At 44.5% G+C, this 24,181-nt stretch overlaps 1 protein-coding gene across 1 annotated transcript in view; it reads right to left on the reverse strand.

Annotated features, from left to right (window-relative positions):
• Positions 1–14,536: 14,536 nt before the first annotated feature.
• The window catches only part of LOC100473722 (allergen Fel d 4), a 32,228-nt gene continuing 22,583 nt past the window's right edge, over positions 14,537–24,181 (reverse strand). Inside the window, exons 3-10 of the mRNA XM_019806630.2 lie at positions 22,151–22,302; positions 18,709–19,049; positions 18,212–18,348; positions 17,412–17,485; positions 16,630–16,740; positions 16,174–16,275; positions 15,973–16,018; positions 14,537–14,799 (exon numbers count right to left, since the gene is read on the reverse strand). Of these exons, the coding sequence (XP_019662189.2) occupies positions 15,981–16,018; positions 16,174–16,275; positions 16,630–16,740; positions 17,412–17,485; positions 18,212–18,348; positions 18,709–18,963 (717 nt within the window). The 5' untranslated portion in view covers positions 18,964–19,049; positions 22,151–22,302 and the 3' untranslated portion in view covers positions 14,537–14,799; positions 15,973–15,980. The remainder of the gene's footprint in view (positions 14,800–15,972; positions 16,019–16,173; positions 16,276–16,629; positions 16,741–17,411; positions 17,486–18,211; positions 18,349–18,708; positions 19,050–22,150; positions 22,303–24,181) is intronic.

Below are 24,181 nucleotides of genomic sequence, written 5' to 3' on the forward strand. Positions count from 1 at the left end.
TATTTCTTCCATAAGATTTTCTGTGATAAGGATTATTCCTTGTTCATTATATTTCCAGCCAGCTTTAGTGCCAGCATGGTGTCCAAACCCCCATTCCTCAGCTCTTGGGTCTTCTGAGGAATATTTGGGATGATATTCAGATCTGTGTCTGGTACTAAAGCCATCATAGAGGGTTTTGGAGTCTCTGTAAGTTTCAGTCTACAGAGCTTCAGGGAAAAGGGCATTTTTAGTTTTCAAGGATTCCAAGTCAAGAGAATGGGAGAACATCAGACACCTTAGCTTGGAGAGTCACAGCCAGATATTTAAGGAAATCAGAAGAATCCAAGGTCCAGCCAGTTTAATAGGCGAACAAACTCTCCAATACAATTCATCAGAACTAGAATCTAACATCCTCAAAGGGGTGACTGAAACATGATTTCTCTAAAATCACCCTCCAATCCGCCAAAATCACCCTCCTATATACCAAAGGCAGCCAAATTAAGATTAGTTTAAAAAAAAAAGTCAAGTTTTAACAAATTTGGTCTATCTATATAAGTGCAGTGAGAATAGTGATTGGCCATATGGGTTTTTTTTTTTTTCCTTAATCTGCCTGGCTGGAACTTTTCATAAGGGATTTCAGATTGAACTTTTACAGCCTCTCCAGGCTAATAAACCAAGACAAATACTTGTCAGACTTTGGTTGCAATACCTATAGATTTGGGTGATTCCCCTCTGAGGTTCCTGCAACTGCCGGGAAGTGGCCATATTTCCTCACCTGGTAAGGCTGCTGGAAGCCCTGTAAGCAAGATCAGTTTTCTTTATTTTCCCCAACTAAAGTCAACCTTCGTTCCTTAAAGTTGTCTGGTCATATCTGAGTCTTTGCATGTCTCCCTCAAATAGGACATTCCAGTCAAAGCCTTGGTAACATAACCAATTTTTCCAATTGCGTCCTGTCATAAGGGGAACAGAGTCTCATTGAACTTAATCCACAGAAAATACATTGCCATGAAAATGTAAGAATATTCATGGAGAGTTTCTAAATTCTGAAATCAGATAGGGAGAAAAAGACAAATGTTTCATTAATAGTTTACAAAGGAGTTTTTTTTCCAGGTTTCTCTAAGTCCTTAAATTTGGAAGAACAAACATTCGAGAATCAGCAATACCATCATCTGCCTCAATTTGTCCAGCCCCATGCTAATTCTTACTGTTTGAATGCAGTTTTCCCATTAGTTCTGAAAATTCTTAGTTTTAGGCTCTTAAAGCTATCAGAAACCTGCAGGTGTCCAAAGTCCTTTCCACGAATCTCCTGGTGCAGGAGGGTCGGAGTAAAACCAGTGACTGTGAATGACAAGAGACTCAGAGATGGCCATGGGTCAAGATCTGATGAAAGTTCATTATAATGCGGCTGACAAAGAAATTTAGTTATTTCTGTGACACACAGCACTTCAATGATTAGAATTACAAGTGATGACATTCTATCGGACATCAAAACCTTAGGGATTTTGTGTGATTTCTGGACCAGTTCTAGCGTTCACGCACACAACACAGCCTAAGAAGGTTTATCACCACTTGTTAGAAAATGCTTCCCATGGAACTTGACATACCAAGTAGACAAGCCTAACCAGTTAAAAAGATTTCCTTTAGAAGCTGAATTTGGGGAAGTTTGTCAGAATTATCGGAAGGTTTTAAAGCACATGCCTAAATAGGATTACAGATCTTCACAAAAACTTTAAAAACTTGATTATCTATCCAGCCAAGATGGCAGCAAGAGATTCCAAAGGCAGATTCGGAGGGGTTGCGTTGCCGTTAGCAAATCCTAGGTTTTTTAGCGTTAAGATTCAACTTTAAGTTATCCAAGACCTGATAAAGACAATACATAGAAACTGTTTTTCCAGATAAAGATTAAGAAAAACCTTTGTTTACGGTTTCATACTACAACCAGACCTAAGAAAACCCAGTCATTTTAACAGAGAAAAATGAAATTCCCATCTTACACCGGTGTACTTCTGAAATTAAAATTTCAGTCCAAAAAGATTTTTTATTTCTCTTTTCTTAAAAAAGATTTATTTTGGAGAGAGCGCACAGACTGGCGCAGGTGGGGGGAGGGGCAGAGGGAAGACTCCTCAAGCCGACTCCCTGCTGAGCCAGGAGCCTGATGTGGGGCTGGTCTCAGGACCCTGAGATCATGAGCCAAAACCTAGAGTCAGACATTCAATCAACTGAGCCACCCAGGCACCCCCCAAAAGATGAATCTTTAAAAAATTTATGCAGCCCCTCCTTTTTTCCTCCGGGTCATCTGCCATGTTGAAGCATGCTTACGGAGACAGGGACACGGAGGCACGGCATGGCCCGGAGTTCTGGCGGTGGGTGCGAGGAGGCGCTGGTCAGAGCCCCCATCGGGAACGAGGGAGTCTCAGCTGTGGGGTTGCTGCCAGCAGACGGTTCTCAACTCTCAGACGCCATCAAGGATTGCCTTGACTGAAGACAGCTGCCTTGCCAAGGCTGTGGCCTCTTCCCAGGTGGTCACATCGAGTGACTAGTCATAGGACGGTATCAAAGTCTGGCCCTTTTGCTCCAGTGTAGGATGGTTCTCAAAGGTAACCCAGCCTTTGGAACTGCTCGGAGAATCAGCTCAGCTTCTGCCTCTTCTTGTTCCCTTACCCTCCCTTCTCTTCCCCAGGTGTCGGTCACTTCCCTAATAAACTTTTTGACCTACTAATCTCTGCAATCTTGTGCATGGTTGGGACTAAAAATTCCTTTCTCAAGATTCCCTTCTCACGAACCTTCTACAACTTTCCTTTTTAAAGGCAGATTTTGTCCTAAGTTCTCCCTCTTTAAATAACCAGTCTCACTTCACCTGCATAGAGTTGTTTCCCTTATTAAAATTCTTAACTCTTAGAAACCACAGTTTCTAGTGAAAACTAAGTAGATTACCTGTAAAACTTCATTAGGCATTACACAAAGTTCTAAGAGGTTTTTTTTTTTCCTTTTCCTTCTGACAGATTTTGCTACAGAGAAAACAAAAATAGCATGAGCCCAGCTGACTTGCAGTAAACACAGACAGAACAAGAGTTTTACATCAAATGCTGGCAACTCTAAAGACGTGTCCATTTTAATTAAACAACGACTTTTGCACGTTTTCCTAGATTACATGAACTCGGAAAACATTTGGGTTAGTTTCTATCTTTCAGAGTTAAATTTAGAATGGCTAATTTTACAAGCACTTGCCTTCAAACCAACTACCTAGAGCCCTTGTACAAACTAATTTTAGCAAAACCACCCAACGTTAGAGAAAATAGCTCACATTCACAACATACACGGACCACACACAAATACACAGGTAAGGTACGAACAAAATCTTAAAGGCCCACTTCCCAAATAGCTCCCTTTTACAAAATAAAATTGCAACCTGTTAAAATTTACGGTTCCATTATCGGCCATTTTCCTCCAGAGTCTAATGAATATTATCATCAAGCATTGTTGGTAGAAAAAAAAAAAAAAAGGATTGCCCAATTTTGGAGAACACAGCCAAAGGGCTGCATGCGGGCACTGACTGTCATTTCCCATTTTTCAATTAGAACACGGCTAGTTTGATCCAAAGATACCAGAAGCTACAGGAACAAACCGAAGGAGCTCAGAGTACCTCTGTGAGCATTAATTTTTTCCTCCCTGAAAGTTGGGGCTTCACTAATTGAACCAAATGGCTTCCTAGTTAACCCATTTTTTTAAAAAAAGTATTTTGTTTATTTTAAAGAGAGAGGGAAGGGGTAGGGGAAGGACAGAGAGAGAGAGGGAATCTCCGGCCGACTCCACCGGGAGCGCAGAGCCCAACACTGGGCTGGATCTCACCTGAGGTCATGACCTGAGCCAAAACCAGGAGTCAGCCGCTTAACCAACTCAGCCACCCAGGCACCCCAACCCCTTATTACCAGAGCAAGAAAAAAGGCTAAGAGAGCCAAACCAATGGGAGGAAGGAGTAAGCTCACCTGTCCTCACGGAGTTCTCGCCAAGAGATGTCTGTCCTAAAGGAAACCAAAAAATGGTTAAGCATGGAAGGCCGGTCACGTGCAGTCAGGGTGGGGTCCTGGGGATGATCCCTAGGACAAAGAGCCCGGGGAAGCCTGCTTGCCCTCCTCATGGGACTCCTGTTACAGGCTGGGGGCCCCAAACAACCAGCAAAGAGCTCGGGGCTGGCTTGCCCATTGTGTAAGCGAACCCAGGCTCGTGGGCCTGACCGTCAGCAAAGCCAAACTGCGAGATACCGGGGATACAGCAAGGAAAGGATTTATTGGAGAGGCAGCCAATGGAGGAAGACGGGAGAGCAAGCCCAACTCTGCCTCCCAGAAGCAGGACAGTAGGGGTTGTTTAAAGGCAAAGGAAAGAAAGGTGGGAGTAAAAAGTGGCAGCTGTGCCTGGTAGCCCTGTTAACCCTTTGGTTACTGGTTGCTTTCCCACATAGGCACTTCCTATGTTTTACTTGGATTTTAGGGAACCATTGGGAAGTGCGGGGTTCTGCGTCACACATTATTTAAAGTGGATGTGGAGGAACCGGAACTCTCATACACCGCTGATGGAAGCGTGAAATGATACAGCCGCTCTAGAAGAGATTGTCAGCGTCTCTCACAAATTAAACATACACCTTGTATATGGCCCAGCTGTTGCACTCCCAGGTATAACCCGAAAAAAGTGTGTCCATAGCGGCGCCTGGGGGGCTCAGTCGGTGAAGCGTCTGCCTTCAGCTCGGGTCATGATCCCAAGGTCCTGGGACTGAGCCTTGCGTTGGGCTCCAGGCTCAGCGGGGAGCCGGCTTCTCCCTCTCCCTCTGCAGCTCCCCCTACTGGTGCTCTGTCTCTCTGTCAAATAGATAAAATCTTAAAAAAAAAAAAAAAAAAAAAANAAAAGCTATGTCCCAAAACATGAATGTTCATCAAGCATTATTCGTAATAGCCAAGTATCTGCCAACAGACGAATGGGTAAAAAATTTTAATATTTCCATAAAACTACATTATTCAGCAATAAAAAGGAACGGGCTATTGGTGAGCACAACATGAACGAGCCTCAGAATAACGATGCCAACTGAAAGTAGACAGAACAACAGGAAAAGCCTCCCTACTGATGACGGCATTGCTATAAACCTCTAGAAAATGCAAACTCTGGAGCCAGACCATGGATCAGTGGTTGCGTGGGACTTGGGTGACCGGTGGGAGGGAGGGTTTATGAAGAAAACTTTTGAGGGTGAGGGATATATTCACTACCCTGACTGTGGTCGTGCTTTCATGGGCCTATCTACATAAAACCTCATCAGATGTTATACTTTAAATAGGTACAGTCGATTGAAAATTACATCTCAAGAAAACTATTAAAAATAGGAAATAACTTTTCAGTTAGCATTTTCACATAGAGCCTCCGATGGTCATGAACACGATTTTCATTCCTGACATTAAGCGGGAAATGCCTGTGGGTGGAAGACAGGACAAGGGGCCTTGCCACCCAAGTTCTCCCAGCACAGGGCCCCTGCAAATCCTTATTCTGAACTTTGCAACAACTGCGGGTGTCAGGAGGAGGAGACCAGAAGGGTCTGGAGGCTCCCTGACCCCCAGGTTCTAAAAAGCACCTGTACCAGCCTCCCCCTTCACCGTTAGGCTGCCTTCCGCTCCATGCTCCGCGCCGACCTGGTTTCTCTGGCCTGCAGAGAATCTGAGGAAGCCAGCATGAGCCCAGGCCTTCTAGAAGAGGCTTTCCAAAGTGGCCCATGTCCTCTTCCCGCTGGACTAAGCGCCGCCCCCACCGCCCCCTCGACGCCCGGCTGCGATGCTCGCGGTCGGCCACCAGGCGGCGCCAGACCTCCCGCTGACGTCCTCGGAGGGCGGCCCCAGCCAGTGCACCTGCCCGCGGGAGGTGCGGCCCTCCCGGTACATCTCTCCCTCCTGCAGGGAGACAAGGCTGAGCAGAGGCATTGAGAGGCCGCCTGTGAGGGGGCCGAAGTCGTTCTCTGGATCCCTCTGAACACCGGGGCCGATCTGAAAAGGGCAATCTGCGATTTCCCCTCCCACCCACGGACGCCCGGCAGCAGCAAAGACCTGGTTTAGGGCCTCTCTGGGCATCCCCTCTCCGCAGTGGTAGTTCTAGAGATTCTAGTTTAAAGAGTTGTGAGGAAACCAACTCGTTCCATCCTTACATCAATGTTTTTCACTTTGGCTGCCCTTGTGAATCACCTGGGGGGCTTGAAAAATCCTGAAGCCCGGGACATATGGAACTTCCCTCACCTTGTACTGATCAAAGCAAGTCATAGAGCCGCACCTAATTTCAGCGTGCCCAGAGAAACAGAAATCTTTGGTGGTTAACACAAATATCACAGCCCTCCGGGCGCCTGGGGGGTTCAGCTGGTTGAGCGTATGCCTTCAGCTCAGGTCATGACCCTGGGGTCCTGAGATTGCGCCCCACCTCAGGCTCCCAGCTCAGTGGGGACCCTGCTTCTCCCTCTTCCTCCTGCTTGTGCTCTCTCTCAAATAAAAAAATAAAATCTAAAAAAAAAAAATCACAGCCTAAGAGAAATAGAAAACTAGTAAAGAAAAAAAGATACCAAAGATGATGGTGCAATGATTTTATAGATAAATTCTCTTTAATTTAAGTGATACTCTAAAGACTAGATCATCCTGAAGCTATTTAAATTATTTTCAGGTGCAAACCTGCCTTATCTGTTTTATGAAGGCAGCATTATCTTAAAATCTGATAAGAATCACTGAATAAAAAGACATTACGGAGGAAGCTTAATTGTGGAGGTGTGTGTAAGAATTACAATGCAATTATCAGCAAACTACTTCCAGAAATGCAGCAAAGGAATAATGACAGCAAAGGCTTTAAATAGTACTTACTGTGTGTCGGGCACTGTTCTAAACACTTTGCAACTTTAATTTAATCTTTACAACAATCTATCGTTTAGATGTTGCTATTATTATTCCCCTCTTATAGATGGGGAAGAAATGTGTGGAATCTTGCTATATTTGGTGCTTTAGAGCTGAGATGAGAAAGTGCAGTGAGCGCGAGTGGAGAACAGCGACTCAGGTGGAGACGCTTCCTGCACTCTTTTCAGGCCCCAGGGGAATGTGGACATGTGGGCCCCGCTGTCACTTCGGGCGGAGGCGTAGCAATAGAAATATCGCACTAGATGACTGCTACTGTAGCAATCTCTGTTTTTGTTGAGTGGAGGTTCATTCATACATGTACGTGCCCCGAGAGTCTGAGTCAAACCAGCCAAGCTGATTTGCGGGAAGGGAGACAGTAAGGTAGGCATAAAGTCTGCCCCTGAGCTCCCCACGTGCTCAGTCCCTCCCTTTCTTCCTAACCCTGCAAAGCTGCTCTTCCATTTTCGTCTGTAATCCAGAGACCTCTGGTGCCCTCAGGCCACCTCAACTCAACTCTGAAGCCTGGATCACATTTCAGAAACATCCATCTCCTTCCATCTGGCCAAGTCTGTGCCTATCATTTCACTAATTTCTCGAATCTCAACTTCTTTCAAGCCGCCCCCCTGGGGAGGGAGGGACAGAAATGGCAGTGAGGTGGCACTCTGGCCAGGGTGGTAGGAGATGGGGAGACAGGAAATGAATGGATCCCTTCTTCCACTCTCAGAGGTTGATTGCTAGGCCTGCTCTTCTTGGGTGTGTGAGGGACAGCCAGGCCCCACTCCAAGAGCCCAGGGTTTTATGACGCAATCGCCTTCCCATCTCTCCAATTCCACCAATGGGCAACATTCTGGAGGTCCCACATTCTTCGGTTTGAGCTGAGACACTCTCCTGAAAATATTAGGGCAAGAAAGGGAGAAAGAAGAAGGGTTCTTTAATTCCTCCTGTGCAAGTCAGGGGAGCCCACATATTAAGGCAATAAACATGGGGGGCCTGTGTCGTGATAAGCACTCTTCCAGGTGTTGGCTAACGTGGTGAACAGAATAAACTCCTTGATTTCATGGTGTTTGCATTCTTGAGGGAGTGGGTCCAGGCAAGAAACAAATAAATAGGAGAGGCCAGTCAAAGAAGGTGGAGAAAGAGTGATACTTGATCCTCGGGGTTTGGAGGAGTCCCTGTAGGGTGACGCACAGGGGCCAGAAGGTGGCGAGGGAGTGGGCCATGCAGATATCTGGGGGATGAGTATTTTAGACAGAGGGAACAGCAAGGACAAGAGTTCAGAGATGGCATTGCTCATGGGTGTTTGAGGAAAATGGTGTGCATAACTAATTCAGGCTTAACAGAAACATGGAGAGAGAAGGTCGTTGTGTCAGGTTGTAGGAATCCTGGCAGCTGGATAATGGTGTCCGCACTGTTGACCAGGTCTTATCCCCCAGGCCAGGCTCTCCTGAACCACCTGGCACTCCAGTTCTCTGTCTTTACCAAGAGATTAGCCAGTAATTGTCTATTATTCTCATAACCAAAACAGAGCCATCACACGTTTTTTGAAACCAACAGAACAGTGTTTCTGAAATGCTAATTTTAAAGAATAACAGCTAATATTTTGATGGGCTTACTTCCAGGAGCACATTCTGCACCAAAAGTTCTGTCCTGGGACAAGAGGATCAGATGACAAAGTCCTCTGAGCCAAGAGTAGAGATTTGGAATCTTCATCCTTCCCTTAAGCCCTGTAATAACCTCAGGGTGTTCTGGTTTGATATTTACTCTGGAAGTTTATTTGACATTTATCTAAATTTTCTCCTTTCAGGCTCAAACGAGTCATGATATTTGAAGGAGAACAGTAACAGGACAGCTTGAAAATAGCTCCTTAATCCCACAATCGTATAATCGAATGCCCGTGTTACTGAAGGCACTCTGCGGGGACAAGCTTGTTTACTTGGGGGTAAATGCAGTACAAATAACTATAGTAAATAACAATCAGGGGAGAGGCCATGTATAGAAAAGGGGGCTGGCAAAGTGCTTCTCTTAAGGGCCAGATAGTAAATATTTCAGGCTTTGTGGGCCAAGAGGCAAAATCGAAGATGTTATGTAGGTACTGATATAATAATCCAGAAAGCACCTTTTCATGTTGTTGATGAAACTTAAAATATAATATTGAGTACAACTTATTTCTAATATAGGTCTATTGGTTAGAAGAATGGATTTGGACGGGGTAACATTTTGCTTAATTGGGGTTGAAAATTAGTGTTCCTAATATGTTCTTAGCTCATGGGCTATATAAAAATAGGCAGATGGAAGGATTTGGCCCATGGGCCATGGTTTGCTAACCCCTGGTATAGATAGTACGGTTTCAACGTTTAAAGTGGTCCTGAGGTTTGGCTAACGTTATAGGGAGAGAAAAAAAGGGAGAGAGAGAGAGATGTGCAAGCATTAGAAGACATGCATTGACATTATTTGCAGATAATATGACCATACACCTAGAAAATCAACAGAATCCATAAAGCATTAGAACTGATTTTACTGTTACTAATAAAAAAATGTCATCAAGCTTGCTAAGGAGCTTAACTTACAAAAATCAATAACATTTCTCTATACCCAGCAAAAACGCATGATAACAACTAGTGGTTACAAAAACCAAAAACCAAAGCAGACAGTCAAAGCATATAGGACTCAACAACCAAGAATACACAAGATTACTAAGGGGGAAACTTTAGAACTCTAAAAAAAGACATAGAAGATGATCTGAATAAATTGACAGACTTGGGGCTCACTTTGTTTTGGCCCAGTAAGCCCCATGTCAGTCTTCTGACCTTCGAAACATGTGCTGTGGTGATTTGTTACAAGAGAAAATCAGTCCGGGACCCATGTCTCCTGTCCAGCTGGATGCCGAAATAGGGTTTCCTCACTGTATTTTGATGCATAAGCGAGTTTCCTTGCATATATCTTTCACTCCTGGAAGGAAACGTGGCAGGAGTGAAAGTTTGTATCTGTCCGCATTTGAAATATGTTCAGGGGTGCTCTTTGTAGCAAATTATTTCCGTTCCTCAACTCAATTTGTTTTCAGACCTAAGAATATGTGGATGGGCAGTGAGGTGAGAGTAGGGTGATAAGAAAATAATTTAAAAAAACAACTTAGAATTTATGTATCACGGTGGAGAATCGCTGGTGGGACTTGGCTGTGAGCTCGGCCCTCCAGTTCCTGAACAGAGTGTATTGAGAAGCAGTAGCTTAGCTCCGGGTGGTGGCTGATTCCGCCACCTTTCATACGATCCCTGATTCCATTAGATATTCTAGAAAACGTTTAAGTAGGTTTGAAAACGCGACATCTTTCTATGTGTCTTTTCGGTGAAATAATCTGAGCTGACATCAGCGAGATGGTGGAAGAGGCGGTGTGAGCCCTCATCCCCTAACAGAAACACCTATTTCGCGACCACTTATGGGCGAGGATCCCTTTGTGGGAGCTGGGAAGAACAACTGGGAGGTTCCAGCAGCCAGGTGGAGCAAAATACTCCCAGACTAGAAGCACTGAAGAAAGTTAATAGTTTCACTTCACCTGTGTCACCCCTCTCTCTGGGTGGCACAGCGCTGACGTCTCTGGGAGCTCCTGAGAAAGCAGAATCTCAGTGAGGGTCACGGCTTCTCTATGAATAGTTTCACTTCACCTGTGTCACCCCTCTCCCTGGGTGGCACAGCGCTGACGTCTCTGGGAGCTCCTGAGAAAGCAGAATCTCAGTGAGGGTCACGGCTTCTCTACCCCAAAGTGAAGCAGTTGGAAGCAGTGGCTGTGAAGGGGCCATCTAGTCTCAGTAGGACGTAAGTACGATGTAAGGGCTGTGTTCTAGAAGGTCTCAAGCCTGCTGGCAAAGAAGTGATTAAGGGCCCACCCCATTCAAATCCATTGTTTCTGATGGACTCAAAGCAGCTACCTTTAAATTAAGAAAGGGAGATGGGGTGGCCAGGGCATAAATGCCAATCTAGAAAATCGCAGTTTCCAGGCATAAATCTATGCCTAAATAAGATTTTGGGGGATCCTGGGGCGCCTGGGTGGCACGGCGGTTAAGTGTCTGCCTTCGGCTCAGGGCGTGATCCCGGCGTTATGGGATCGAGCCCCATATCAGGCTCCTCCGCTATGAGCCTGCTTCTTCCTCTCCCACTCCCCCTGCTTGTGTTCCCTCTCTCGCTGGCTGTCTCTATCTCTGTCGCATAAATAAAATAAAATCTTTTAAAAAAAAAAGATTTGGGGGGATCTGGTTATCAATACAGGAAAAGTCAAGAGCCAAAGGCATCAGAAGCCTACTGAGTATTTGAAGAATTTGCATTGCCAAAAGAAATTTAGGACTGGCCTATAGCAAAAGCATGTGACTCTTTAATCCACAAAATAANAAAAAAAATATTTTGGGGGATCTGGTTATCAATATAGGAAAAGTCAAGAGCCAAAGGCATCAGAAGCCTACTGAGTATTTGAAAAATTTGCCATTGCCAAAAGAAATTTAGGACTGGCCTATAGCAAAAGCATGTGACTCTTTAATCCACAAAATAATCTCTCCAAGCTTTGACAAGCAGAACGTGGGTGTGGCTGGCGGTGCAATGGACAAGGAAGAACCCCCCAGGGCCAGGGACCACAGAGGACAGTGGGCATAAGACCATATTTCCACCACATTCTCTTTTCTCTCACTTCCTGCAACTCAGGTTGACCACACGGATGAGAACAATGTCTTAGGGTTGGAGAAACAAGATAGGAAGAACGGAATTGCCAGCCAACTTGGAATGCTCACTTTAGATTTTTCATGGGAGAGTGAAATTAATTCTATCTTCATTCAACCACAATGGATATGGTAGAGTCCCCCCCACACACTTTTTTTTTTTTTAATAGCAGGCAAGCTAGATAAATTAATGAAATGTCCCAAACTGAGATACTGATCCTTCCCCACTACACTGGTTCCTCCAGCTGACTGGAGGACATGGCAATTCCATCCTCCTAGCTACCCAGGCCAAACTCCTTGGAGGCGTCCTGTGTCCTAGCCCCCGAGGATACACAGCATTAAGCCAGACCCGACATCTGTGATTTAGCTTGGTGCCTCCCAGAATTCCAGGCAGTACATGCATGGAGTGGGTCTGGGTTCTAGTCCTAAAAAGGTTAATACTCTTCAACCAAAGATCACTAGGAACATACTGGAGTTGAACAAGCTGGGTTTATTATTACAGGGAGGAAGAGCGCTCACCATGGGGAACCATGAGTGTCTCGGTAAGAGAAGGTTAGGAAGAACCTACTACAGGATTTGGGGAAGATCTGGGGAAGCTCTAGATTGGGTGCTGGCAGAAAGCAGGGGCAAGTCTGATTGGTTAGCTTAATAAATCTTACCTATAAGGAGTGGAGACGAGCATGAGAATAAAGAAGTAGAATTCAGTCGTTTTAGCAGAGAGAGGGGGCATATTTGCACAATGCCCTTGTTTTTTTTTTTTTTTATCTCAGAGTGACGCTGTCTGATGTTGATTTTTTATGAGATTGTTTATGTCTAATAATGGTCTAGCTGTGAGCATCGGGCCAGCTTGTGATAACACTGAAGCCTAGCAGTGGGAGTCACGATGGTTCTAGAATAGCAGGGACTGTTTTTCCTTCCCAAACGGGTGGTGGTATCTCCTTTGCAGGCCACAGGCAGTCAGCTTCTTTCTGTGACCCCACTGGCCATTGTGCCACTTGCTCCCAACCCTGCCTGAGTGACCCAGCTGCCTGAGTGACCCAGCTGCCTGAGTGACCCAGCTGCCTGAGTGACCCAGCTCTGTACTTGGAACCCAGAGGACGGTGCTGCTCTGGCTTGTTTACCCACATCATTTCTTTCTTTCCCTTCCTTTCCCTTCCCTTTCCAGAAAGACTGCTCTGCTTCTGATCTACAGACATCTTCACTCCTTGCTTTCCAGTATTCTGAACGTTTCTTGACTCATTTGCATAAAGGGGCTGGAGTTGGAGAGTAGGTTTCAGTGTGAGCTCAAGCTGCCAGATTGACCTGAGAACAACAGAGGGTCCTTCTCTGCATGCCTCTTGGCCGACATGTGGCACTACCCAGCCATCTCCCATCATCATTGTGGCCCTCCTTGGATTGTTAGTGTTGGTAATGTCTTCAGCATTCTCAAGGGTATGTTAAACGATGCCTCTCTGGGTATCAGCTGTTCTATCCCGTAAGTGCTAACAATTAAAAATGAGGGGTTCTATGGGTCGCCTGGATGGCTCAGTTGGTTAAGTCTCTGCCTTGGGCTCAGGTCATGATCCCAGGGTCCTGGGATTGAGCCCCACATTGGGCTCCCTGCTTGGCAGGGAGTCTGCTTCTCCCTCTCCCTCTGCCCCATCCCCCAAATCGTGCTCTCTTTCTCTCTTGCTCTCTCTCTCTCTCTCAAATAAACAAATAAAATCTTTTTTAAAAATGAGGGGTCCTAGGGGCGCCTGGGTGGCTCAGTCAGTTAAGCATTTGACGCTTGATTTCGGCTCAGGTCGTGATCTCAGGGTCATGGGATCGACCCTCATGTTGGGCTCCATGCTCAGTGGGGAGTTGGCTTGAAAGTCTCTCTCCCTCTGCCCCCCTTAAGTAAGTAAGTAAGTAAGTAAGTAAGTAAATAAATAAATAAATAAATAAATAAATATTTTTTTTTAAAAAATGAGGGATCCTAGATTTTCTCGAGACCTGGCATCAGGGACATGGCTACTCCATTTGATAGACTTGTTTCATCACTGTGTTACCTGAGAATAATGTAACATTGTGTGTCAACTAAAATTAAAAAAAAAAAAAGAGGGATCTCAGCCTGACTGGTTGGCTTTCTACATAGCCTTTTGCCGTATTTCAGCCAATCAGACCAAATGCTTAAGTCTGGAGCAATAAGTCTGAGCCTAACTTCTTCTGACCTGGAGGCAGAGTAAGATGTGGGGAGTGCCACATGCCTCCAAAGCCTTCCCTCATTATCCATATGTCCAGACTGACCTAGTCATTCCTTTTGTAGGACAACCCCCCACCCAGGTCTTGCTCTGCCCCAACTCCCATGTGTAACTTTTACACTGTTGCTAAAGGATTATAAGTGGGGAAGGGTCTTTAATTTCCCTTTCCCCAAAGCCTGTAAGCTCCCCAAAGAAGAGGCTGATAGCATTTTGCCTCCTTAATGCCTCCTGACCATACCAAGTGCAGACTGCTGAAGGTAGGGATTGCTCACACTTAATGGAACCTCATTCAATATGTTCACAGAAGATGACTGTAGGGATTAAAGGCGCTTTTCCAAGAGAATGGGAGGACACCCACCATCTCCGAGGATGAATGACATGGAGAAGCTGAAAAAAGGGGACAGGTCCTGAACCCTGTTGAGCCAGTACCAGGCTCTGCGGCATCTGTCTCTCAGCACTCCACTGAAAAAGAGAATTCTAGCATGGGGCAAACTCTGGGCAGGTTTGTCTTAACAGGTCACTAAGAAATAGGCAAGTCAAAGGGCAAGCAGCGCTCACAGGGACAGAGAGTTACGGCAGAGGAGGGAGAAACTCAGGGACGATTCTGAGAAGCTAGAGAAGGATTATGGGTTCAGAACCAAGGAGGTCCCCCCCCCCATTCAATTGTTGTCAGCCCCACATTGCTCATATACACAAAGACAAACCACAGGACTGCAAGGCTAATGATTTATTGACCAAGTAGAGGAAGGTCTTATTCATGGTAGAGTTCTCCTGGGTATGGCAAAGGGAGTTGGAGTTAGGAGAAAATCTTTAATTCTTGGTTGGTCGTTGAGTTTTCCTAGATAATTAGGGAAGATCCTGAAAACCCAGACAGAGATAATGCTTTCACAAGTGATAATGATGGAAATCAGGTCACAGAACTTGTTACTAGATGGCGTGGGGACCATGGAAGGGAAGATCCTGGAGCCCAGATGAGGAAGCATTCACTCAGCCCTAAATCAGCAGATGAAAAAGAGAACACAGAAATGTATTACGCACTTCTTGGATTGAATTGAGAACAAAAAGAATTTCTATTATAGAGACAAATGGTGAGAAAGGAGATGTCAACCTGTATTCTAACCTATGTTATTTGCCAAAATAGGGGAGGGAGGGCAATGAGTAAATGCCTTTTTTTTTTTCCTGTTGCTGATCTCATCTTAATATTCCCCAAACTGAATCTATGACAAAAAGAAAGGAAGCAATGAGGGATACAAGGCTTCTTTCTGCCATCTTCAGCACTAGAAGTTTTGAAGAGTTTTTGATAAATGGAGAGACAATGGCAAAGCCATAGCTACCTTTTATTAAATGCTTACTTTATGCAAGCCACATTATCTGAATGAAGCTCTACAATAAATCTAAGATAGGAAAACGATGAGAAAAGTCAGAGTCTATTTTCCAGCTTAGAGGACAGTGGACATTCAGACAGTGCTATTTCCAGATGAGAAGTTAAGGACGTGTGGAGATCAAAGGAAGAAATGTTTGCCATAAATTGGAGGGTGAGATGGCCTTCTGGGCGTGGAAGATAGACCATGAACACAGAAATGGCTATGTGTATGAATAATGAGTATGAAACTCACACCCTGTTACTCTTACCCTATTTCAAATGTTTAAGTCTTAACGATTTTTAGCACGTCATCAATTACTGAGGCCTTTCACCAACATCATGTCCACACAGTAACTCAGTAGGGTAGACATCATTGTTCCCCTTGTAATTGCTTAGGTCATCTGTTCAAAAGCACATGATAGGAATGAGTCCTGAACCCAGCTCCTCCAACTCCACATCTCAAGCTCTCCCCACAAAGCTTCCTACCAAATTATTTTCATTGTCATCTTTGGTTTTTGTTTTTTGGTTTTTTTTTTAGATTTTATTTATTTGACAGAGAGAGAGACAGCCAGCGAGAGAGGGAACACAAGCAGGGGGAGTGGGAGAGGAAGAAGCAGGCTCATAGCGGAGGAGCCCGATGCAGGGCTCGATCCCGGAACGCCGGGATCACGCCCTGAGCTGAAGGCAGACGCCTAACCGCTGTGCCACCCAGGCGACCCTCATTGTCATCTTTGGACACAAACCCCTAATGCTTCTGGAAGGCACTCATCCCTGGGCCACCGTCTCCACCAGAGATCACCAACCTGGAGTCCTAGGCCTTTTCACTCCCCCGGGCCTGGAGACAGCGATCTGTAGAGACAAAGCATATGCAAACACCACCCCCAGTTTACTCCCCAGGGTAAGACAAAGGAAACAAATCAATTGGGGGCATTGCCTTCTCTTGGTTTTTTCCCTTCAGTAACATGGGAATTTAGGAAGGCATAACCAAAAACAGCTGAACTTACCAACTTCTGTCAGGTCGAAGATGTTTTCCTTAACAATTCCATGTTTTTGGCAATATTCCACAAACCTTTTCCTGACTTCTTCACTCGTGTCTGGTTCTCGGGCTGTGGGGAGAGTGACAGGAACTATTGTATCTTGAGTATGTCACTGAGGCTCGTGAGGGGGCAGCTCCAGATGGATGGGGAAATGAACAGCACTGATTGGGTGCTTAGGTGGAAGTCTTGGGGATGGGTTATAACCTGTCTTGAATTTTACATCTTAAGGATATGTTCTGGCACCATGAGAGAGGTTACCATTTTCCCATCACTGAGCTTGAGGGATTACCAAATGTGAGCATCTGTCTTCAGGGGAGCAGAGACATTCCAGGATAAAATTGGGAGGACCACTTTGTCTCCAGGCTCACCTTCCTTTCTCCCCCTCCCCACCCCAAGATGAGTGTCAGAGTGAAAATACTCTACCAGAGAGCTCCATCATTTGAAATGAGTCCTTCTCCTTGAAATTCACAAGATGAAATATAATGTAGTCAGTGTAGTCTGTTTCAACTATCCTAAATACATTGTATCCATCATCTGTGGAGGAAACAGAAAACAGCTCAGAGCTTGTTTGGTCCACAGGAAGCAAGGGAAACCCTTAGTCTCACCCACAAAACAGATTCAAGTGCATATGGTGGAAGAGATAGAGCGCGCTATCTAATGCCTTCATTTACATCTCCCGGGGCTTTGTGAGGCAACATCCCAAGGGATACTGGTACAATGACTACAAGTGGTAGAAAAATTCAGCCATAGCGGCAACTTATGCTCTATCACCCTCCCTGAGACTCATCTACCTCCCTTGACCAACTTTGCCAACTATGTGTCTCTGTCCTCTCTACAAGCCCCACTGGCATCCATACCCAGGGCTGTATCCTGAGCCATGTGCTGTGGCAACGGCCCACCAGACATCATCAGAAAGTGCGCGGGGAATTGGAAGCTGCCCTGCCACTTGTTTTTCTGCGAATTTCCTTTCCTTGCTGGAGGTACCTATAACCAAACTGCCTTCTTTATCTGATGGCATTATGTGCCAGGCATTGGCTTTTATACCCAAGATTCTTCCAGATTCAGGATATTATCTATTAGATGGCCCCCATTATATCATGTGCATAAACACTGCTCAGGAATCGGTCAAGATCCTGAAGATATTGGAGTTTAGTAAATTCTTGGAGTTGGAAGTCAAATTTAGAAAGGCTTTTTCATATACTTACACTCAACACTATATTCACCATCCTTTTCTGTTTTGTCAGAAACCAGAGCAATTTCAGTACACTTTCCATCCACTCTGTAAAACAGAATAAGCTGATGTCCCAGAGATATTGACGGGCTAGGCTCTCTCACACTCTACCTATGAGTTTCTATTCCACTTAACTGTTGAACGCTTTGGGGGTGCAGTTTCCAAAGAGCTTTTATTTACATTATTTCACTTTAGGTGATACTTTAAGAATGAGTCAATGACTTCTATCACTGTTCTTCTGCCACTATTTCCCACTATTACTACAACCACCTGGCTAGATAATTAGCCGAGGTCTCACCAGGGGCCAACCTCTCAGATAAGTGCTCTACAAACATCACCTCACGCGGTCCTTGCAAAACACCACGAGGGAATTATTATCATCCTCTTTACCCAAGGGAAAACTGGGGTGGAAAGAAATGAAGTTTCTTGGTCATACAGCTAGTAAGAGAGAGGTTCAAGAGAGAGAGAGGCTGCCAATTCCAAATCCTGTGCTCCAAACCTATGCCACACTCCTTATGATTCTGAAACCCTCCACCCCTCACCTCCTCTACTCCTGTTTTAGTTTATTTCTGTCATGATTCTTATCCCTGAATCTAGAAAAGGCCCAGGTTCTCCAGGTCCTGAATCAGTGTCAGATAACGGGCTCTGATTTTGAATACAGACCCAGGGTGTATGTGTGCACCTGTGTGCATGTGCGTGCGCTCGCACACAGAGTTCTAACACCCTATTCAGACTCTCGTGTTTCCTTTCCCAAGTGAAAAAGGCCACACTTACTTTATATGCATGTTAAAGAGCAGAGAAGAGTTGCTCAGGACTTCAATGTGATTCACAAAAACCCTCATGCTACTGTTTTCTTCTGTCTTTTCCCTGACATCGGAGGCCAAGAGAACAGAATACCAATATCCTGAAATCTGCAATAAATCAGTAAAATGATTGGGTGAGAAAAGAAGAAAGGGAACACCACAGGATCACGTGTCTCCATGAACCCTGGCTTGTGGGCCGGGACTCATAATGGTGACATGAACGTGGAATTAGACCTCAGGTCAATTAGCACCACATCTAGGGCTCTTTCCACTGCCCCTCCAAGGAGAACAGAGGACCCCAAACACTGTCGTCTTTTCACATGGGACAACTGCTCTAAGTGGAAAGTCTGAAACCACCCCTTTGTCTAGTATGTCAAAGGAACCCCTGTCCTCCGGTAGGGCCATGTTGCCTCAGAATCCTCCAAACCACCCCCAAGGTCCGAAGTTACTACACTTTACTGACTCTACCTTTGAAACATCGAAGTTTCTTCTCACATCGTTTCCTTCCTCATGGGCACAGACTAGAATCAGCCCCAAACACAGCACCAGCAGCTTCATCTTGGCAGGGTATGGCACCGTCTTCCCCACAGTCACTGAGACGGAGTCTCTTCCTGATGGTGGCTCCACTCTCCAATCCTCTGTTTTTATATCTGGTCCGGGTCTAGTTTTTTCATCCAGGGGACACCACCTTTTCTCCTCCCACTCCATGAAATGGTCTGTCATTCACTGGTGTGAGGCCAAGGATTGTTCTGCCCTTTTGAAACTTGGCAATCTCCTCTCTTTTAGGTCTACCTGGTGGCCTTAGATTTCTCAAAACACATACGCAAGAGATAGTGGGAAAAAAAAGAGCTGCCTTTTGGAACCAGATTTAACTGTGGATCTGGCTCGGAATCAAAAAGGCAAATATGTGTGGCGGGAATGGACTATAACTGGGACATGGAGTGTGCAGCAGACCTGTATTCCACCACTTATGTGGTGTGCAGAATTGGGCATGCCACTCCATTGTTATTAATTTCAGAAGCAAAGAAACTGTCTCTACCAAAGATGATAGCACCTTTCACAAAACAGTAAAATAGAGTTGATCAAAATAGGATTGGGGCGCCTGGGTGGCACAGCGGTTGAGCGTCTGCCTTCGGCTCAGGGCGTGATCCCGGCGTTATGGGNTTAAAATAGAGTTGATCAAAATAGGATTGAATAAAATAATGAAATATGGTTTCTGATATTCAGTATATTTTAATTTCTTTTCCTTATTCTCTGAACCACTGTGGTTTCCCCTTCCCCCCACAATGAATGGACAAAGTATTTAATCCTTGTGTATATTTCACTATACCACAGGCCTCGTAAGAGAGATGGAGAANGATTGAATAAAATAATGAAATATGGTTTCTGATATTCAGTATATTTTAATTTCTTTTCCTTATCCTCTGAACCACTGTGGTTTCCCCTTCCCCCCACAATGAATGGACAAAGTATTTAATCCTTGTGTATATTTCACTATACCACAGGCCTCGTAAGAGAGATGGAGAAGTACAAAATGTCATCTCTTCCTTCAAGTAACCTTCAATGGAGTTGGGGAAATGCTTCATCTACTCAATGAAAACTTTATTCTACAAGTATATGAAATAACCCAACTGAGTGGGACTAAGTCCAAACCATTGTAGGTCAGAAAAGGGGTGACACTGGGAGGTGGAATCCATAGAAAGGGCTTAAGAACATGGCTTTGGAGTTAATGTAGATCTGGGCTTCCTTCTTATCTCTGCCATTTTGAAGCCATGAGGACAGAGTTAACTTCTCCGAGCCTTAGTTTCCTTTAAATGGGGATAACTGTATGTGCCTCATAGATTACTGTAGGGAATTCACTGAGGGTGTGCGTAGAACCCTCGGCATAATGTCTGGCACGTAGTGGTCAGAGAATTATTCCTGGAGAAGGTGGGACTTGGTATAGGTCTTGAAAGTCAGGGAGTGTATAAAGATGTGGAGGGCATGTGGGAAGAGCATTGCAGGTAAGTAAGATCCCGTGCCCCCAGCTGGGGCTTGTTAAAAGCTGTGGTTCATTTCTGCCTTGTGTCTTGTCCCTTTCTGCACCACCCCCCAAACAGAAAGAGGTGGGTGTCATGGAAGGAGCTGGGCACAAGGCAGTGAACCCAGGAATTGTAGCATTCTATTTGCAGCTTTAAAGAGTCACTCCAGGAACACCTGGGTGGCTCAGTTGGTTAAGCGTCCCATTCTTGATTTTGGCTCAGGTCATGATGTCAGGGTCCTGGGATCAAGCCCTGTGTCGGGCTCTGCCCTCAGTGCAGAGTCTGCTTGAAATTCTCTCTCCTTCTCCCTCCCTCTCCTGCTGTGTGTGCACTCTCTCTCAAATAAATAAATAAATCTTAAAAAAAAAAAAAGTCCCTCCAGACCCTGTGAACCATTCCTTATATCTGCTCAACCAGTATCTAGGCACTGGTATTTTGAGGTCTATATAACTTTAGCCATTATGGGCTATGGGTCTTCCTGCCCTTAGATGAAAGAACTGACCTTGACTTGGTGGCAAAGGCTGTGTATTTTATTCCCTCCATTTGATTAACCAAAATCAACATCCCAGTAGGCACTTTTTGCTAGAAATTGGCAAATAGATTTCAAAATTTTTAAATTTATATGAAAATTCAAAGGTTCTAGAATAGCCAAGACAAATTTGAAAATGATGAACAAGCTGGAAAATTAACATTATTCTATTTCAAGATTTTTAAATAAAGCTAATAATAAAGACCATGTCATATTAGCATGATCAACACATACACGAATGACCGATTTTTGACAAAGGGTATGATAGTTTCAACAACTGATGCTAGAAAAATTGGCTATCCACGTGGTGAGATGAATTTCAATCCTTACATCGTATACAAAAATTAACTCAAAATGGATCATAGACATAAACTGAAAACCTAAAACTTCAAAACTTTTCAAAGAGAATAGAGGAGAAAATCTCTGTGACCCTACGTTAGGCAAAGATTTTCTAGATATAATACAAAGTATGAGTCATAAGAGAGCAATTTCCTAAATAGGATATCATCAAAATTAAACAGTTTTGTTCTTCAAAAGTCACAAAAGAATGAAAGAGACAATTTGGGAGAAAATACTTGTAAAATAAATAAATATATAAACAAACACACATACATATATGTTTTACATACATATTTATGTAATATATATTATTAAAAATAAAATGATATTTTACATTATGGGTTCTGGCACAATCCCATGATTGTGGCCTCTGCTGCTGTATTGGGGAGCTAGTCTTTGCACCTTCCCTTTTATGAGATCAGCTGAGTAGGGTCCTGATTCTTGTTAAGGGTAGCCTGTCGTTCCAGGGCTGAACTGTTTAGGCCCCAAATATCTACCAATCTTTTACGACCAGAGAGCTAATATTCAATCATATAGTCACATTTCAAACATGAAACCTGAATCCAAACTGCTATATTACAGTCAAGTTGCTTCAGCAAATTTTATATTTAAGGCTTTTAGGCTTCATCAAACTTAGGAACAATCTGGTAACCAAAGAAAGAAGGTCTTGTTCAAAGTCACATTTGTTCAAGGATGGGATTGTGCCAGAATCCACTTACCAAGGCAAATAGCTGTAATGAGGATACGGCAGTACAAATATCATTTGTCCAAGGGCCCGATACATTAAAAAAATATTTAATGTCAGAAATAGAGTAAGAACTCAGTATTAGATAACTGCTTTACAAATATCCTTTCCTATAATCCTCATAAGAGCTTTATATGATAGGGATTATCCTGTTTTGCAGAGGTAGGAACTAAGATTCAGAGAGGTTAAGTAAACCGACCAAGACCACACAGCCAGTCTGTGGGAGAAGCCATATTTGAACCCAAGACTGTCTGACCCCAGAGCCCCTACTCTTACCACTTCACTTGTCGAAGATCAAAGCTTGATGTTTCTGACATGAAGGACAAATGCTTTAGACCCTCAGAGGCACCTGCCGGGTAGTTATGACTGAAGAAGCCGCATGTCGATTTCTCAGAAATGTGGAACCCGTGGGTGTAGCTGCCAGGGGTCTGACCGGATGAAGGGCAAGTAACAACTCTTTAGTAAACAGATATCTGATAGCTGAATGGGTGGACGGGTGATATGGACAGATTGTTCTTCTCATAAGGAATGTGGAGATACTTCTATACCAAAAAGGAAAAACTCTTCCCTTCCATTCATGGCTTCAAGTTCAGAACCTGGTCACCAACACATTAGGACTTCCTCACTCAACACCAAATACAAGGCATTTTATAAGTGACCCAAGAGAAGGGTGACAGTCTACCAGGTGGTTGAGAAATGACTGGCCTACATCGTGACTCAGCATGTGGGTAAGGGGCTTATGGAATCCATATATGAGTGGATAACAATCCATTTACAGCCAGGCAACTCGATTGAAATGAATTGGCTGACTGGAAATGGACTTAGTGACCTTGTCTTCAGTCATACTCTTAATTAATTGAACAGATCACTCACTGAGAACGCCAGTGGGAACATCCAAGCCATGTTATATAAGCCAAGATGTTGCCAGTGCCAAGAAGAATAGGAAGAAACACAAGCTTACTTAATTCATGCGCCAGAATGGAAGTATTTCTTGGTCCCTAGCACCCAGGGTGATTATACATTCTCTTGGTACCAACGCAAATCCAGTTCTAAAATATCCACTCCCTTTACGGATGAAAGGTTTCTTGGAGCTAACAACATACCATCTGTGTCAGCTGGGTCCTCTGGAAAGCAGACACTGAGACAGAGTTGGGGTGTAAAAGGCTTATCTGGGAGTAACATTTGTGAAAGGAAACAGGAGGAGGCAAGGTTACAGCAGGATTAGGAAAAGACGGTGTAGGTCCAACAAGTTTCCGTCAGCCCAGTGGGCAGCTCTGAAGAACGCTGGAGGGGTCCCGCGTCAGGCGGAAATTGGATAGGACCTTGTACCACAGTCGCGTTCAGTCACTGGCTGGAGCCCCCTCAGGAAAACCAGTACCTCAGCTCAAGAACGGAGGTAAATCGGAACAGTGGAGGCTGTCAGCTAACCGCACTCCTCATAGCTCAGCCATGAGCCCTTTCTCGGAGGGAGAATCTGAGGAATACATCTCTATGTCTGGCACACCATCCTAGTGTCCAGAAATAAGGAGTCTCCTCAAAAGAGTCCATAGCTCTCTTTCCACATAGGGTAGAAGCAATGGTAAAAGCAGAACTCTTTACCTTCTTTTCTTTTTTGGGGTGGGGGTGGGGGTTCCTTTTTTTAAATTTAAATTCAATTTCTAATGTCAAGTTTCTACCACAGCACGAGGGCTCCCTGTAGGTCAGAAAACCAAGAATCCCAGTGATTATTGCCTCCAGATCCACTCATCAAAATTCAGCAAGTACTTATGTGCATATGGCCCCAAGCTACCCAGAGGACCGTCTTTCCATTGAAAAGATAATAGTGACTTTGGAGTCAGAAAAACCTGGATTCAAATTCTGACTACAATGAACCCCTGTGAGCTTCCCTTTCCTCAAAGAGCTTTTGCGAAGATAACATGAAAAGGTTTAGAAGGTGTTAGAATGCAATAGGTTCCCAAAAAATATTAGTCCTTGCACTCTCTTCCTCTCCTCTTCTGAGGTTAGAAACCACGTTTGGTATTTCTTGTGAACTCCACCCTCCCCCTCCCCCTTGGTCCCCCACCCCAGCCAGGTTCTAGTAGAACGCCTGGACTCTGCATAGCAAGTTTTCAATAAATCTTCGCTGACTGTGTTATATATGTCTCATTCGTGACTTAGGCAAGTTCATTCTCTTCTCTGGCCTCAATTTCCCCAGGACAAAAATGAAAAGATTCAGTGGTTCATAACTATGGAGGGCACTAGTCCTGCGAGGTTTTGGAAATGAGGGAGGGGGTATGGCATTTTTGGTTTTTACAGTGACTGGTAAGT

Source organism: Ailuropoda melanoleuca, chromosome 7, assembly GCF_002007445.2.
Source record: "Ailuropoda melanoleuca isolate Jingjing chromosome 7, ASM200744v2, whole genome shotgun sequence".
NCBI classification, from domain to species: Eukaryota; Metazoa; Chordata; class Mammalia; order Carnivora; family Ursidae; genus Ailuropoda; species Ailuropoda melanoleuca.